Below are 13,511 nucleotides of genomic sequence, written 5' to 3' on the forward strand. Positions count from 1 at the left end.
TGAGTTTTCGTTGAAGATTTATTTACATTAATAATGACTACGAATTGGGCTGAAATATAAGTGTGCTTGTTGTCACATTTAAAAGCTGACAGGCCCAATTTAAAACAAGCAAGGTCCACATAGAAAATGGGCCGAGTATATAAACGTATTAAGGTTTAATCCTAGCGATACAATTTCTTCCGTGGAAGCAGCGATAACCAAACAGGTTTTTCCGACTCTCTTCTTCGATTTCTTAGCTCCCACTGCTTAATTACGCGAAATGATTGCACTGCGATACATATTTCCGATCTCCCGCTGAATTTATATGCTCGAAAGCGTTTCCGTGTTTCGCTTCGATTTGTTGTCAAAATTTTCGCATTCCTGTGGTAAATAAGTGCAGATTAGTGAAATAGAAGATTAAGAGGTTTAAATCACCAAGCCCTAGCTTTGTGCAACTAAGTTCTGCATATGATAATTTTCGCAGCTTTTAGATTTTTACTTTCCCATTTTTGGTTTCTAGTCTATATCCTTATGTTAGGGTTTGTGAAATGTTACTCCGTATATTAGTAAATCTCTCCTTCATCTTTCACGTCTCAGGCTCTTCTTCTTTCCACAGTCCTCGTCGTCTCTCTCAGATTCTCCGGAGAAATGGTTAGTGCCTCTCGCTTCTTTTGATTTCGTATCGGTTCAGTCTCCGCTTCGGAGGAATATAATAAGGGTTTTAGGGGTTTTTGCGAAATTTGATGCAACTGTGTCATTATTTCCTTAGTTGTTTAAAGCTTTATAGTTTAGGTTGTTTGTGTATCAGAAGGAATAGCGTGGTTTTGTTGGTGCTGATAGATTAAGTATATATGTAGGCGTTTGTGAAAGCCCAGAAATCGAGGGCCTACTTCAAGAGGTTTCAGGTTAAGTTCAAGAGAAGGAGAGGTAATTGCGATATCTAGAATTTTCACATTTTCTCCTAGTTTGAAAGATTTTGTATCTGATCTCGTAATTCGCAGACGGGAAGACTGACTACCGGGCAAGGATCCGGTTGATTAACCAGGACAAGAACAAGTACAACACCCCGAAATACAGATTCGTCGTCCGATTTGTATCCATTTACTAATATATGTCTAATTATTTAATTTCTGAAATCAATTTTAGTATCCCTATATAGTCTATTTTGTTCCTTGACTAATGAAATCAGTCGAACAAAGACATCTGTGCCCAAATCATATCCGCCAGCATCGCTGGAGATTTGGTTCTGGCTTCCGCGTACTCCCATGAGCTTCCCAGCTACGGCCTCGAAGTTGGTCTCACCAACTACGCTGCTGGTAATACTTGTTATTTGTTTTTCTTTTTAATGAAACGCATTTTGCAGTGGTGTTGTGATTGAATTGAGGTTTGTTTTGAATGTGACAGCTTACTGCACGGGACTTCTGTTGGCTCGCCGTGTCCTGAAGCACCTTGAGATGGATGCTGAGTACGAAGGCAATGTTGAGGTACGCTGTGATTAATTTGTTGTTTTTGTGGTCTGAGGAGTGTGGTCATGCTTTGAAATGGCTGGCAGGCCTCGGGAGAGGACTACTCGGTGGAGCCCGCTGACACGAGGAGGCCGTTCCGTGCCCTCCTTGACGTTGGGCTGATCAGGACCACCACCGGAAACCGCGTGTTTGGTGCTCTCAAGGTACGTGTCTGTCTACGAGAAGGTTGATTGGTATATGTATAGAATGGAGAGTGGTGATTGATGGGTGATGATGATGTCAGGGTGCCCTTGACGGAGGACTCGACATTCCGCACAGCGACAAGCGGTTTGCAGGGTTTGGCAAGGACAGCAAGAAGCTGGATGCGGAGGTGCACCGCAAGTACATCTACGGTGGCCACATTGCGGCCTACATGAACACTCTGACGGAAGACGAGCCGGAGAAGTACCAGACCCACTTCAGCGAGTACATCAAGAGAGGCATCGAGGCCGACAACATCGAGGCTCTCTACAAGAAGGTCCACGCTGCCATCCGCGCCAACCCCGTCCCCACCAAGTCTGCCAAACAGCCTCCCAAGCAACACAAGAGGTACAACAACTCTCGTCTTACATTTGTGATGATGCCACATCAACTAATTATCGTTTGCTTGCAATCCAGGTACAACTTGAAGAAGCTGACCTACGAGCAGAGGAAGAACAAGTTGATCGAGAGATTGAACGCATTCAACTCTGCCGCCGATGTTGATGATGACCAGAGCGAAGATTGATGCCGTCTTCCTTTAGGAGCTCCTCTATCTTTTTTTGACTTGTTTTGTTGGAGATTTTGGATCCTCTTTATTAGTTGTTTTTGCAATGCTGAGCAGCTGCTCTATCAGATTTTATTATTCAGTTTTGGTCAAATCTTTTGCTTATAATATATCCATTTAGATTCAGACTACAATATTACCCTTTCTTATATAATTGTGTTTCCTAGCATATGCTATTTGCTAATAGTTTAGTGCTGAATGAGGCCAACTTGGTGATCTAAATCAAATATCGACATATTTTTCTCTTTCTTTTAAGTAAAAAAAAAACGAGTTTTTGAATGCATAGAGATGCACATTGTTGCTTGCATATGATAAAAATCAAAAGAAGCAAAGCCTTGGGGACCCACTGTTACGGAGTAGAGGTGAGGCTTATCCAAGCGGATTTGATGGAGGAAAGGGGATTGATTAGATTACAAGATATATAGTTAGGAGTTAGGAGTAGAGAGGAAGTGTGAGGTGAGTGCGCAATCAAGGATGTTGGTGGTGATGTCGTCGAACAGGGCATTCGTGGGAGCGAGAGCTTGCCATGATCACCAGCCCCTCCTCCGAGTACTAGTCCAGTCATGATGAATCGCAGGTCTGTGTGTTCCATCACATGATCCAATGTGAATGTGTGAGTGTGACTCGTACCTGGGTTTGATACAGGACTTTGAGCTTTGGATTGGGAATGGGAACGGGAATGTATCAGCGGCCGGAAAAAGGGGTCCTCCGCCGCCGCCAAAGGAGAAGCAGGACCCGAGCGTGAGCGGCGTTCTTGCCAAAGTGATTGCCAGCAAACGGAGAAAGGAAGCCATGAAACAGGAAATCGCCAAGCTTCGCCTCAAAGGCACCACCACCACCGCCTCCGCAATGATTTTTATTTTCTTTCCATTTATTCCCCTTTTGTGTGCTGTCAACTCTAATTAACAAAAGCGGTCCGACGCCGTGACCGGCAACAACTACTACATCGACCACAACACGAGGACCACCACGTGGGCCCACCCCTGCCCCGACAGGCCGTGGAAGAGGTTCGACATGTCCTTTGAGGAGTTCAAGCAGTCCACCGTCCTGTCCCCCATCTCCAACCGTTTATTGCTTCTCATTGCAGGTGCTCTCTCGCCCATCTGCCTTTCTTCTCAGACCGGTTCCCACTATGTTTCCAACTTCCAACGGGGGATTACCTCTTCTGAGCTTCAAGAGAAAAGATCTAGTCTGGGTACTTCTGCTTTCATTTTGCTCTGTGTTTAACGACCCATCTCATTCAAATCTCTTTATGACAGGTTTGTCCACAGGGCGCCGATGCGGTGGAGGTTTTTATATATCTCAGGGAGCCATGCCATGTTTGCCAGCTTCTTCTCACGATATCCCAACCTACCCATCAACACTTGACGTTCGAACGGGGCATGATTTAGAAGGCCTTAAACTGGTCCTCGAGGTCAGTAATTCTCTCTCTTCTTTTTTTTGGAAAATTGGCTATATAGCATAAACACCCGTCGACTCTTCTTAACTAAAGTAATTGAACCCCAAGGAGTTGGTCTACCGATAAGGGCAATTCTTGGGACATTGTCAGTTCCCAGTTGGATTCCCCTTGGACGCAACAAATTGGTAGTCGATAACGCCAGAGCCTCGTGGATTTTAGTCGGGTCTAACCTGGACGCCACGGTTATAAAAAAGAAAGAAAGTTACTTTGATGCTTAAGCTTGGGTGATTAACTTCTTAACAGGGAGCTTCTGTACCTCAATGTGCAAATGGGACAAACCTCTTAATCCCTTCACCAGGGCTGATCAGTCCAGAAGATATGGCTGTTACTGGAGCCGGTGCACGCCTTCATGATCAGAACTCGTCAACACTTCCACTGTTGTATGATTTTGAGGCAGTCACATTTTATCCAGCTGATTCCGGAAGAAGCCCTATGACACTGGGAGAGGTATGTTGCCAAAAACACAACTTTAGTGGTCATATGGACTAGTTGTTTCTGCTCAATAATAAGATTTTGAGATGCATCATTAAATCACAGGCATCGAGGGAGGACACATTTTTTTTTTTTTTTTGCTTTACAACATATATATTCTGTGCGTTGTGTCCCAGCTCGCTCACGTCGCCCAGATCGCTCACGTCGCCCAGCTCGCTCACGTCCTTACTCGCCCAGCTCGCTCACGTCGCTCAACGTCCTTAGCTCGCCCAGCTCGCTCACGTCCTTAGGTCGCCCAGCTCGCTCACGTCCTTACTCGCCCAGCTCGCTCACGTCGCCCAGATCGCTCACGTCGCTCAACGTCCTTACTCGCCCAGCTCGCTCACGTCGCCCAGATCGCTCACGTCGCTCAACGTCCTTAGGTCGCCCAGCTCGCTCACGTCCTTACTCGCCCAGCTCGCTCACGTCGCCCAGCTCGCTCACGTCGCTCAACGTCCTTAGCTCGACCAGCTCGCTCACGTCGCCCAGCTCACGTCCTTCGTGTAGTCTTCTTGATAAACATAAAAAAATATGAAATAGCGACGCAAATCAAAACGGGCCGAATATAATGGGCCTTGACCCACACTCGGGTCGAGTCCAGCCTCCCCACTTATAAACCTACTCTTCCCAATCGCTAACCCTAACTGATCGTCTCTCTGCTCAGAAACACCCGCGGCAAATTAAGAACTCTCGCAGCCACAGATATCTCGCAGAGCCACCATGGGTGAGAGCTCAAAGCTTCTGCGTTGAAACGATATCTCTCTTCTTTCGCATCGCAGATCGTTGAATTTTTCTTCTGGTTTTGAGTGTTGCAGGAAAAGTTCACGGATCTCTAGCTCGTGCCGGTAAGGTGAGAGGCCAAACGCCCAAGTTGGCCAAGGCTGACAAGAAGAAGAAGCCCCGTGGACGCGCACACAAGCGCATGCAATACAACAGCAGATTCGTCACTGCTGGTAATCTATTAGATTCGTTTTTGAAGTAGCGAGATTTAAAGTTCTATTTGTTCGGTAGAGATTCGAAGGGCTTATCGATTGATTGGTGATTTGTTCGCAGTGGTTGGATTCGGAAAGAAGAGAGGACCTAACTCGTCCGAGAAGTAAGCAATGGGATGAGAGAACGACGAGGTTTCTTTACGTTGTTTTTTGGTACTGAACTTTTTTTTTAATCTCCCTTTTACATGTCGAATTAGTTTTTGGAGATTTGTGTGATGAATTATTTGGATACAGTGGTGTTTTAGTTGAATAGAAATTATGCCAAGCTGGTTTATCTATGTGTTTTTTTTGTTTGTTTGTGTTGTGCTAAAATGTTCTGGTTAAACAATCACCGCAAGCTCATTTATGAAGAAATTTAGATGGCTATCAAAGAAGATAAATTTGAAAATGAAGAGTTTACTGATTAATGAATTGCTATTAGGTTCCTATAGTCTGGTTCATTTGGTAATGAGTAGATCAAGCATCACCAAAGTCAAATTTAATCCTGAGCAGTTCTTTAGTCTCTACTTTAGAGAACTCTGAGGCTTAAAGAACCATCTTTTACTGGTGGCAAGTAGGAAAGGTAAAACTAGAGTCGGGTAAAACAAAGTTTGAACTTTACTCTTAAAAACAAATTGCATATAATTGAATCCAAAACAGAAGAAAAATATTTACATAAAGACAGGTCGTTTTAGATATAAAATTCTCCCAGGGACGAAAATTTGAGTAGTAGTTCCAACCAAGCAATCTCTATGTATCATATTGTAAATTGCTAGCCCACTAAACGGTTTTGATCTTCCAAATCTCTCGAGCACAGGTTTTGCTCCAGCCTCAACAGGAAAATAAACGGAGCCATGTTAAGAGCTCAATTCACTAATGTTTGGACGGTCCAACCCTCAGAGCGAAAGTATGAAAATAGGAACAAATATTCATCTGGATTTGAAAGCATACATTTTAGCTCGAAGTTTCCGAATTTCTTCTGACGATTCACTCAGCAGATGGTCCACATACAAGGATATCACAGCTCCACTGCAAATTCGAATGTGTATAAACAAGCGATAAGCGATTCATGTATAAACTGGAATTGCCAACTAAAACTTTGCTGTGAATAAATTTGCAACATACCTAAGTGGTCCGAATGGAAGCCATATCACATCCAACCGGAACCTTGGTAGTCTACAAATGTCAAATTGTTGTAAAACTCAAACCAGTTCACAACTACATAAGTTAAATTGTATTCATTATTCGTGTTAAACAAAAAAGCATAATAATCCATTCTGTTTCACCTAAATCGAGAAAGGCAACAAAAATCTATTATGTGGTGAATAAAAAGCTAACTAGATCTTTAACATCACAAATCTGCCCTTTATTTTTTCTATAAGGTTATTCCATTGATCAAATGATACCCGAAAGATTACCTGAACATGTAATATAGCCAGAAAACAGCAAGTACTACTCCAGTAAAGAACGAATACCAAATCCATCGCCTTCGATCCTTTATGTCAAAGAGCAGTCCTACAGTAGCCAATGAACATGCTAACACAGCGACCCAATCTGAAAAAGAAAAAAAAATCGCTACATCCCAACTGAGAAACTCTAAACATATACTATAGATTTTGTATTTGTTTTAACGAGCGCTTAAGGATATGAACAAGAGCACGATAAATAACCTGCAAATATAATCATCGACGAGTCCACCTCCTTCATGAAGTAAGCATGATAGCGCTGAGAAGCAGAAATTCGCGTTTCTGAGTTTTTAGCACCATTGTAGACCTAATTAAGCAATCTATAGCGATGTAAACCCTAAAAAGGCCATACCAATTCCCATGGAGATGAAACCTGCTGAAAGATTGAATACACCATCAATCCCCCAAAGCAAACGAGAATCACTGCGAACACACTCTACAGTACACCAAAAGGAAATGAAATTTGTTTTTCAGTATTTCGATAATAAAAAAAATGTATTAATAGCGAGAGCCAAATTCATGATACATGAACCTAGGATCTCTACTAAACCATACCCTCCATAAACGACTATCCCGAGCTTGGCTTGTTTCGAACCGATGGTGAGACGAGCTGATGAATTGATGGTGAGACGAGCTGACGAACTGATGGTGAGACGAGCTGACGTGGTGATGGTGAGACGAGCTGACGAACTGATGGTGAGACGAGCTGACGTGGTGATGGTAAGACGAGCTGGTTCCAAGATGGTGAGGTCAGTTCGGAGTGAGCTGAGGTGGATTCCGAACTGAGGACGAACTGAATGTGAGATGAGCTGGCGAATTGATGGTGTGACGAGCTGACGAACTGATGGTGAGACGAGTTGACGTGGTGATGGTGAGACGAGCTGACGAACTGATGGTGAGACGAGCTGACGTGGTGATGGTGAGACGAGCTGGTTCCAAGATGGTGAGGTCAGTTCAGAGTGAGCTGAGGTGGATTCCGAAATGCTGACGAACTGATGGTGAGACGAACTGACGGTGAGACGAGCTGACGTGGTGATGGTGAGACGAGCTGACGAACTGATGGTGAGACGAGCTGACGAACTGATGGTGAGAAGAGCTGACGAACTGATGGTGAGACGAGCTGACGAACTGATGGTGAGACGAGCTGACGAACTGATGGTGAGACGAGCTGGTTCCAAGATGGTGAGGTCAGTTCGGAGTGAGCTGAGGTGGATTCCGAACTGCTGACGAACTGATGGTGAGACGAGCTGACGAATTGATGGTGAGACGAGCTGACGAACTGATGGCGAGACGAGCCGACGTGGTGATGGTGAGACGAGCTGACGTGGTGATGGTGAGACGAGCTGACGAACTGATGGTGAGACGAGCTGACGTGGTGATGGCGAGACGAGCTGGTTCCAAGATGGTGAGGTCAGTTCGGAGTGAGCTGAGGTGGATTCCGAACTGAGGACGAACTGAATGTGAGACGAGCTGACGAATTGATGGTGAGACGAGCTGACGAACTGATGGTGAGACGAGCTGACGGATGGTGAGACGAGCTGGTTCCAAGATGGTGAGGTCAGTTCGGAGTGAGCTGAGGTGGATTCCGAACTGAGGACGAACTGAATGTGAGACGAACTAACGAACTGATGGTGAGCTCGAGCTGACGTGGTGATGGTGAGACGAGCTGACGAACTGATGGTGAGACGAGCTGACGTGGTGAAAGCTAGTATATATATATTGCTATATATCTTGTAAGATTATTGGAAGTATAATAATCAAGAAATATATATGAAGTGGAAATTTTGTATACGCCCTAAGTTATGTATATATTTAAAAAATAAATGTATCGATTATTGATTTAAAAAAAATATATATATATATATATAGCAAAATCAATCTCGGTTCAACTGTGTAGAATAAAACTTTAGTTACCACTTGTCTAATATTCACATTTTTTTATAATATTTTATAATTAACAGGAAATCAATTAGTAGTTCCTAGCATAATTTAGTTGGTAATTTCACACCACCTCCAAAATGAAAAGTCCCGAGTTCAATCCCTATTAGCAGTAGAGCTGCTTTAACAAAAAAAATAAAAATTGATCGAGTAATGGCTCCAACATTATCCGTTACTCGGCTCACTTTAAAATTGGGTAAATGGGTCAAGATAATAGATCCATTTTTTTAATTTGATCCGGGTAACAAAGCAAGTGGACCGGTTGCACTTGGACACACGTTACTATTACTAATCAACGCTTAATTATATATTCATAAAAACATATTTTCAAACTTGTACTCTTATTCAATATGCAAATCAATTACAACATTTGATATTAAGGACTAAAAATCGAGTTTTTATAGTACAAGGCAGTGTATCTACTTGACGCCGGATGTCTTTTTTCCTTTTTTTTTCTATTTGTTTATAATTTCATTTAAAATAAGGATATATTCGTTTAACTGTTTTTTAAAATGAGAGGATAAAAAATAATGGTGTAAAACTTTGTGGTATTTTAGAAATTACAATCTTCAAAATAGTTATTTGTGGAATGTTCCCGATATTATATTACGAGCCCATAAATAGAGTCTTATAGCCCATTTATATAAAATCTTAAACGAGCCATAAATAGGCAACACTTAGGGTTTTTGAACTCATCTTCGTCGTCGCGCAGAATCTGTAATCGCAACAAAGATGGTAAAGGGGCGCAGGGAGAGCGAGTGAGGTCTGTTATTATCCAACGCAAATTTTCGTTTTCATGTCTAGTTTCAGTTTCGCTCACTTGGCTCCGATCATTGTTGTTTCAGGCTTTACGTCAGGGGAACAATCCTCGGCTACAAGAGGTACTAAATTAATTCTTTTCACGAAAATTCTTAGGGCATATCGGATTCTGATCCTCCGAATTTCGATATCAAGCTTTCGATCTTTTTTCAATTTTCAAACCAGGGACTATCTGTTACTCGAACTACAATCACTGAATCTGAGCTCATTGAAAATGTATTGTTTTATAACATTTCTGTTTGTGGTTTAGCGTTCTGGTAATTAAAAATCCGTGGATCGCAACGAATTGACATTGTTGTTACTTAATTTCTCAGCATAATCGATTCTCCAAGCCGTACTATCAAATGACTGAACCATAATCACTTGTATATTCTCTGGTTCTGATTAAAGAGTTCTGGTTTTTGGCTTGAACTTTGTGTTGATAAACTAACCGTCTGATGTGATTAGGTCAAAGTCGAACCAGTACCCAAACACATCGCTGGTTCAGATTGAGGGAGTGAACACAAAGGAAGAAGTTGATTGGTACCGCGGCAAGAGATTCGCGTACGTGTACAAGGCCAAGGTCAAGAAAGACGGTTCGCATTATCGCTGCCTTTGGGGAAAGGTCGTGAGGCCTCACGGTAACACCGGTGTGGTTCGCGCCAAGTTCACCTCCAATCTTCCTCCCAAGTCCATGGGAGCCAAAATTAGGGTTCTCATGTACCCAAGCAACATCTAAACTGGTATTTTTTTTTATACTTTTACACGAGGTTTTTATTTTTAAAATGTGTGTTATGAGCTTGTTATTGAGTGTCGTTTTGTCTCGATTTTCTTGCAGGTTTGTCGGGATGGATGAAAAGTTGATTTACTTCAAGGGCATCTTGATATTTTGTATGCTTGTGAACTGTTATGCCGTCTTTTTCTTATGGTAAAAAAAACCGACGCCCCAATCACAAAAACGACGTTAATATATAAAAGGGCAGTTTAGTCAAACACGCATGACTAAAAAAGCAAAAACCAAAGCCAACCAAGCCAAAAACCAAGCTTCAACCAAGCAAAAACCAAAGCCAACCAAGCCAAAAACCAAGCTTCAACCAAACAAAAACCAAGCTTCAACCAAGCAAAAACCAAGCTTCAACCAAGCAAAAACCAAGCGCCAACCAAGCAAAAGCCAAGCTTCAACCAAGCTTCAATCAAGCATCAACCAAGCATCAAGCACCAGTTTCTTTTCCTATAAATAATTCACTCATTCTCAACTCAAAGGGACAAGAGAAGAGAATCCCCCGAACTCAAAGAAAACTCTCTAAACCCCGGAGACTCTCAACCCTAAAAAACTCCACTTTCAACTCTGGAATAGAGTCTGAACCGAGAATTCCCATGAACTACGTCATGACCTGATCCCGCAAGGCGGGTACGTAGGCAGCTCACGAGGAGCACGGTCACGCCCCCCAGTAGAGCTCAACCTCCAGGCAGGGGCGACCTCCAGGCGAGCCCGACCCCCCCAGGCGAGCTCCCTCCAGGCGAGCTCGGCCCCCAGGCGAGCTCCCTCCAGGCAGGGCGACCTCCAGGCGAGCTCGACCTCCAGGCAGGGCGACCTCCAGGCGAGCTCGACCCCCAGGTCAGACTCGACCTCCAGGCGAGCTCGGCCCCCCAGGCGAGCTCCCTCCAGGCGAGCTCCCTCCAGGCAGGGCGACCTCCAGGCGAGCTCGACCTCCAGGCCAGGTTCGACCCTCCAGACGAGCTCGACCTCCAGCCAGGTTCGACCCTCCAGGTGAGCTCGACCTCCAGCCAGGTTCGACCCCCCAGGCGAGCTCAACCTCCAGGCGAGCTCGACCCCCTAGGCGAGCTCGACCTCCAGCCAGGGTCGACCTCCAAACCGAGCTCGACCACCAGGCGAGCTAGACCCTCAGGCGAGCTCGACCTCCAGACGAGCTCGACCACCGGGCGAGCTCGACCTCCAGCCAGGGTCGACCTCCAAACCGAGCTCGACCACCAGGCGAGCTAGACCCTCAGGCGAGCTCGACCTCCAGACGAGCTCGACCACCGGGCGAGCTCGACCCCCTAGGCGAGCTCGACCTCCAGCCAGCGTCGACCTCCAAACCGAGCTCGATCACCAGGCAAGCTCGACCCCCCTAGGCGAGCTCGACCTCCAGCCAGCGTCGACCTCCAAACCGAGCTCGACCACCAGGCGAGCTAGACCCTTAGGCGAGCTCGACCTCCAGACGAGCTCGACCACCAGGCGAGCTAGACCCCCAGGCGAGCTCGACCTCCAGACGAGCTCGACCACCAGGCGAGCTAGACCCCTGGGCGAGCTCGACCCCCAGACGAGCTCGACCTCCAGACGAGCTCGACCACCAGGCGAGCTAGACCCCCAGGCGAGCTCGACCTCTAGACGAGCTCGACCTCCCGACGAGCTCGACCACCAGGCGAGCTCGACCCCAGGCGAGCTCAACCTCCCAGCAGGCTCGACCCCCAGGCGAGCTCAACCTCCAGACGAGCTCGACCCCCCAGGCGAGCTCAACCTCCAGACGAGCTCGACCATCCAGGCGAGCTCGACCCCCAAGTCAGAAATCAAAGACGAAGAACGCGTTCCTGACGAAGAAGAAGGCAAAGCATTGTTTCCCTCTTTACGATTCTAAGATCCTCTGAAACTCCTGGACGCTTTGGGCTTTGCCCCGAACTTTCTTGAGCCCTTTGGACTCTCGAAAAGTAATTTGGGCCGATCCAATACCAGGCACGTGACTATTCCAGGCACGCCACGTGTCCTCAAATGTTAAATCCAAAAAACGGCTTAACATGAACCATATTTATATTGTGCTCTGCCTATTTTGAGGTGAATCAGTTTTGGTTGATTAGGTTTTTTTTTCATATACGATGCAGTTCCATACATTCAAATAGTCTTATTTTTAATTATTGTCATGTTTTTCTTCTTATCCATGTGTTTTTGTACCTCTTTTTAAGCATCAATAGTGCAACAGACTCTTTAGACTTCCTCATAGTGAGTTATATGGCCTTGCTTGGTAACCCTCTTTATAGAATCCCATTTCAAGTGTTAGAGTTTTGTTTTCTAACGTTGATAATAGGACCTGTAATGAGAATGAAATGAATGATAAGTTGGCAAAACATAAAAAAAATTTAAGGGGCAAAACATATATATTTTTTTAGGGACAATAATATGGTCTTGCTTGGTAACCCTCTTTATAGAATCCCATTTCAAGTGTTCGAATTTTGTTTTCTAACGTTGATAATAGGACCTGTAATGAGAATGAAATGAATGATAAGTTGGCAAAACATAAAGTTTTTTTAAGGGGCAAAACATATATATTTTTTTTAGGGAAAATAATAATTTTATTTTTAATTACTTATTGCAAAAATTGTATATAACATGCATGTCATCTCGAAGCTCTAGCATTAGGCTATTAGCTATTGATTTTGCAAACTGAGGTTTTGTTAATTTGACAATTTAGTTATGAACATAAATAAACGATTTAAGCAGAACCATTATACCCTTAAAGTTATTATAGCAAATTCCCACATTTTATTTATATCATATTAACAATATAATTGACAAAACAACGGATGAAAAATGAAAGACCCACAGATTATATCATTAATACGTTAACAAAGCATATGAAAAAATTACATAAACTAAACAAGAAAGAGAAATTAATAGAAATTGTTCCAATCGAAATATACTCCTAGTAGCTTACAAAGGCTGAAAATATATACAAAGGCCGTACCTTCGCAGCTCAAAATATTTTTCTAAATTAAAATATCTTGTTGATTTTATAAAAGAAATTAATTATCACTTGTCCCTTAAAAATAAAATTCGGCCCTTAAAAATATCAAATAAAACTTTACAACAATGCTTTGTTTTAAGGCATTGTTTTATTTAATTAGTTTATATATGTGTTTAACGTTTTTTAGTTTTAAATTTTATATTAAAAGATTCATTATTTGTTACTTTTTTTTTTCATAATTCAATTTTACATCATATCATCTATTAAATTATATATTTAAATACAAATTACAAGATCTAATATTCAAACATCAATATTGCATTTCCTATAGATTGAACCATCACTTTCTCATAGAAAAAATCACTTCACAGGCATGAGGTCATTGGGATGGTCCATTATTTATTACTTCAAAAAGACA

At 43.5% G+C, this 13,511-nt stretch overlaps 4 protein-coding genes and 1 pseudogene across 5 annotated transcripts; 4 read left to right on the plus strand and 1 right to left on the minus strand.

The window, feature by feature from the left end:
* Window positions 1–152: 152 nt before the first annotated feature.
* Window positions 153–2,384, plus strand: LOC149386980 (large ribosomal subunit protein uL18-like). The gene is made up of 9 exons (XM_089624725.1): window positions 153–205; window positions 577–630; window positions 837–906; window positions 981–1,072; window positions 1,169–1,295; window positions 1,384–1,463; window positions 1,532–1,648; window positions 1,729–2,033; window positions 2,103–2,384. Exons 2-9 carry the CDS (start codon window positions 628–630, stop codon window positions 2,209–2,211), a joined length of 903 nt encoding a protein of 300 aa, XP_089480851.1. The 5' UTR covers window positions 153–205; window positions 577–627; the 3' UTR covers window positions 2,212–2,384.
* Window positions 2,385–2,724: 340 nt separating this feature from the next.
* LOC149386981 (putative phosphoinositide phosphatase SAC9) lies at window positions 2,725–4,621 on the plus strand. Its single transcript, XM_089621490.1, has 6 exons — window positions 2,725–2,799; window positions 2,896–3,096; window positions 3,163–3,337; window positions 3,510–3,664; window positions 3,953–4,156; window positions 4,519–4,621. The coding sequence occupies exons 1-6, from the start codon at window positions 2,725–2,727 to the stop codon at window positions 4,561–4,563; spliced, it is 855 nt and encodes a 284-aa protein (XP_089477616.1). The 3' UTR covers window positions 4,564–4,621.
* A 142-nt stretch (window positions 4,622–4,763) lies between these two features.
* On the plus strand, window positions 4,764–5,450 carry LOC149386982 (small ribosomal subunit protein eS30z/eS30y/eS30x). The gene is made up of 3 exons (XM_089624727.1): window positions 4,764–4,904; window positions 4,996–5,133; window positions 5,234–5,450. The coding sequence occupies exons 1-3, from the start codon at window positions 4,901–4,903 to the stop codon at window positions 5,278–5,280; spliced, it is 189 nt and encodes a 62-aa protein (XP_089480853.1). The 5' UTR covers window positions 4,764–4,900; the 3' UTR covers window positions 5,281–5,450.
* Window positions 5,451–5,746: 296 nt separating this feature from the next.
* Window positions 5,747–7,179, minus strand: LOC149386983 (uncharacterized). Its single transcript, XM_089621492.1, has 7 exons — window positions 7,168–7,179; window positions 6,970–7,053; window positions 6,822–6,876; window positions 6,570–6,705; window positions 6,277–6,327; window positions 6,103–6,180; window positions 5,747–5,981 (listed from the first exon to the last, which is right to left on the minus strand). Exons 1-7 carry the CDS (start codon window positions 7,177–7,179, stop codon window positions 5,924–5,926), a joined length of 474 nt encoding a protein of 157 aa, XP_089477618.1. The 3' UTR covers window positions 5,747–5,923.
* Window positions 7,180–9,208: 2,029 nt separating this feature from the next.
* LOC149386984 (large ribosomal subunit protein eL33x pseudogene) lies at window positions 9,209–10,259 on the plus strand (annotated as a pseudogene). The gene is made up of 4 exons (XR_016300712.1): window positions 9,209–9,318; window positions 9,401–9,436; window positions 9,822–10,096; window positions 10,192–10,259. The product of XR_016300712.1 is annotated as a large ribosomal subunit protein eL33x pseudogene (transcript).
* Window positions 10,260–13,511: the final 3,252 nt, after the last annotated feature.

This window comes from Urtica dioica, chromosome 8 (genome assembly GCF_054948205.1).
Source record: "Urtica dioica subsp. dioica isolate 48M chromosome 8, U.dioica_male_clone48M_v1_H2, whole genome shotgun sequence".
Taxonomy (NCBI): Eukaryota; Viridiplantae; Streptophyta; class Magnoliopsida; order Rosales; family Urticaceae; genus Urtica; species Urtica dioica.

Excerpts from the sequence above, each read along its gene's own strand:
- LOC149386980 (XM_089624725.1), top strand. Across the intron at positions 907-980 it reads TAAGTTCAAGAGAAGGAGAG|ACGGGAAGACTGACTACCGG; the intron begins GTAATTGCGATA and ends CGTAATTCGCAG. Across the intron at positions 2,034-2,102 it reads CCTCCCAAGCAACACAAGAG|GTACAACTTGAAGAAGCTGA; the intron begins GTACAACAACTC and ends CTTGCAATCCAG.
- LOC149386981 (XM_089621490.1), top strand. The coding sequence starts at position 2,725 with ATGTTGGTGGTGATGTCGTCGAACAGGGCATTCGTGGGAGCGAGAGCT. Across the intron at positions 2,800-2,895 it reads ATCACCAGCCCCTCCTCCGA|GACTTTGAGCTTTGGATTGG; the intron begins GTACTAGTCCAG and ends GGTTTGATACAG. Across the intron at positions 3,097-3,162 it reads GCACCACCACCACCGCCTCC|CGGTCCGACGCCGTGACCGG; the intron begins GCAATGATTTTT and ends AATTAACAAAAG.
- LOC149386982 (XM_089624727.1), top strand. Across the intron at positions 5,134-5,233 it reads CAGCAGATTCGTCACTGCTG|TGGTTGGATTCGGAAAGAAG; the intron begins GTAATCTATTAG and ends ATTTGTTCGCAG.
- LOC149386983 (XM_089621492.1), bottom strand. Across the intron at positions 6,328-6,569 it reads TGGCTATATTACATGTTCAG|ACTACCAAGGTTCCGGTTGG; the intron begins GTAATCTTTCGG and ends TGACATTTGTAG. Across the intron at positions 6,181-6,276 it reads CTTCCATTCGGACCACTTAG|TGGAGCTGTGATATCCTTGT; the intron begins GTATGTTGCAAA and ends TCGAATTTGCAG.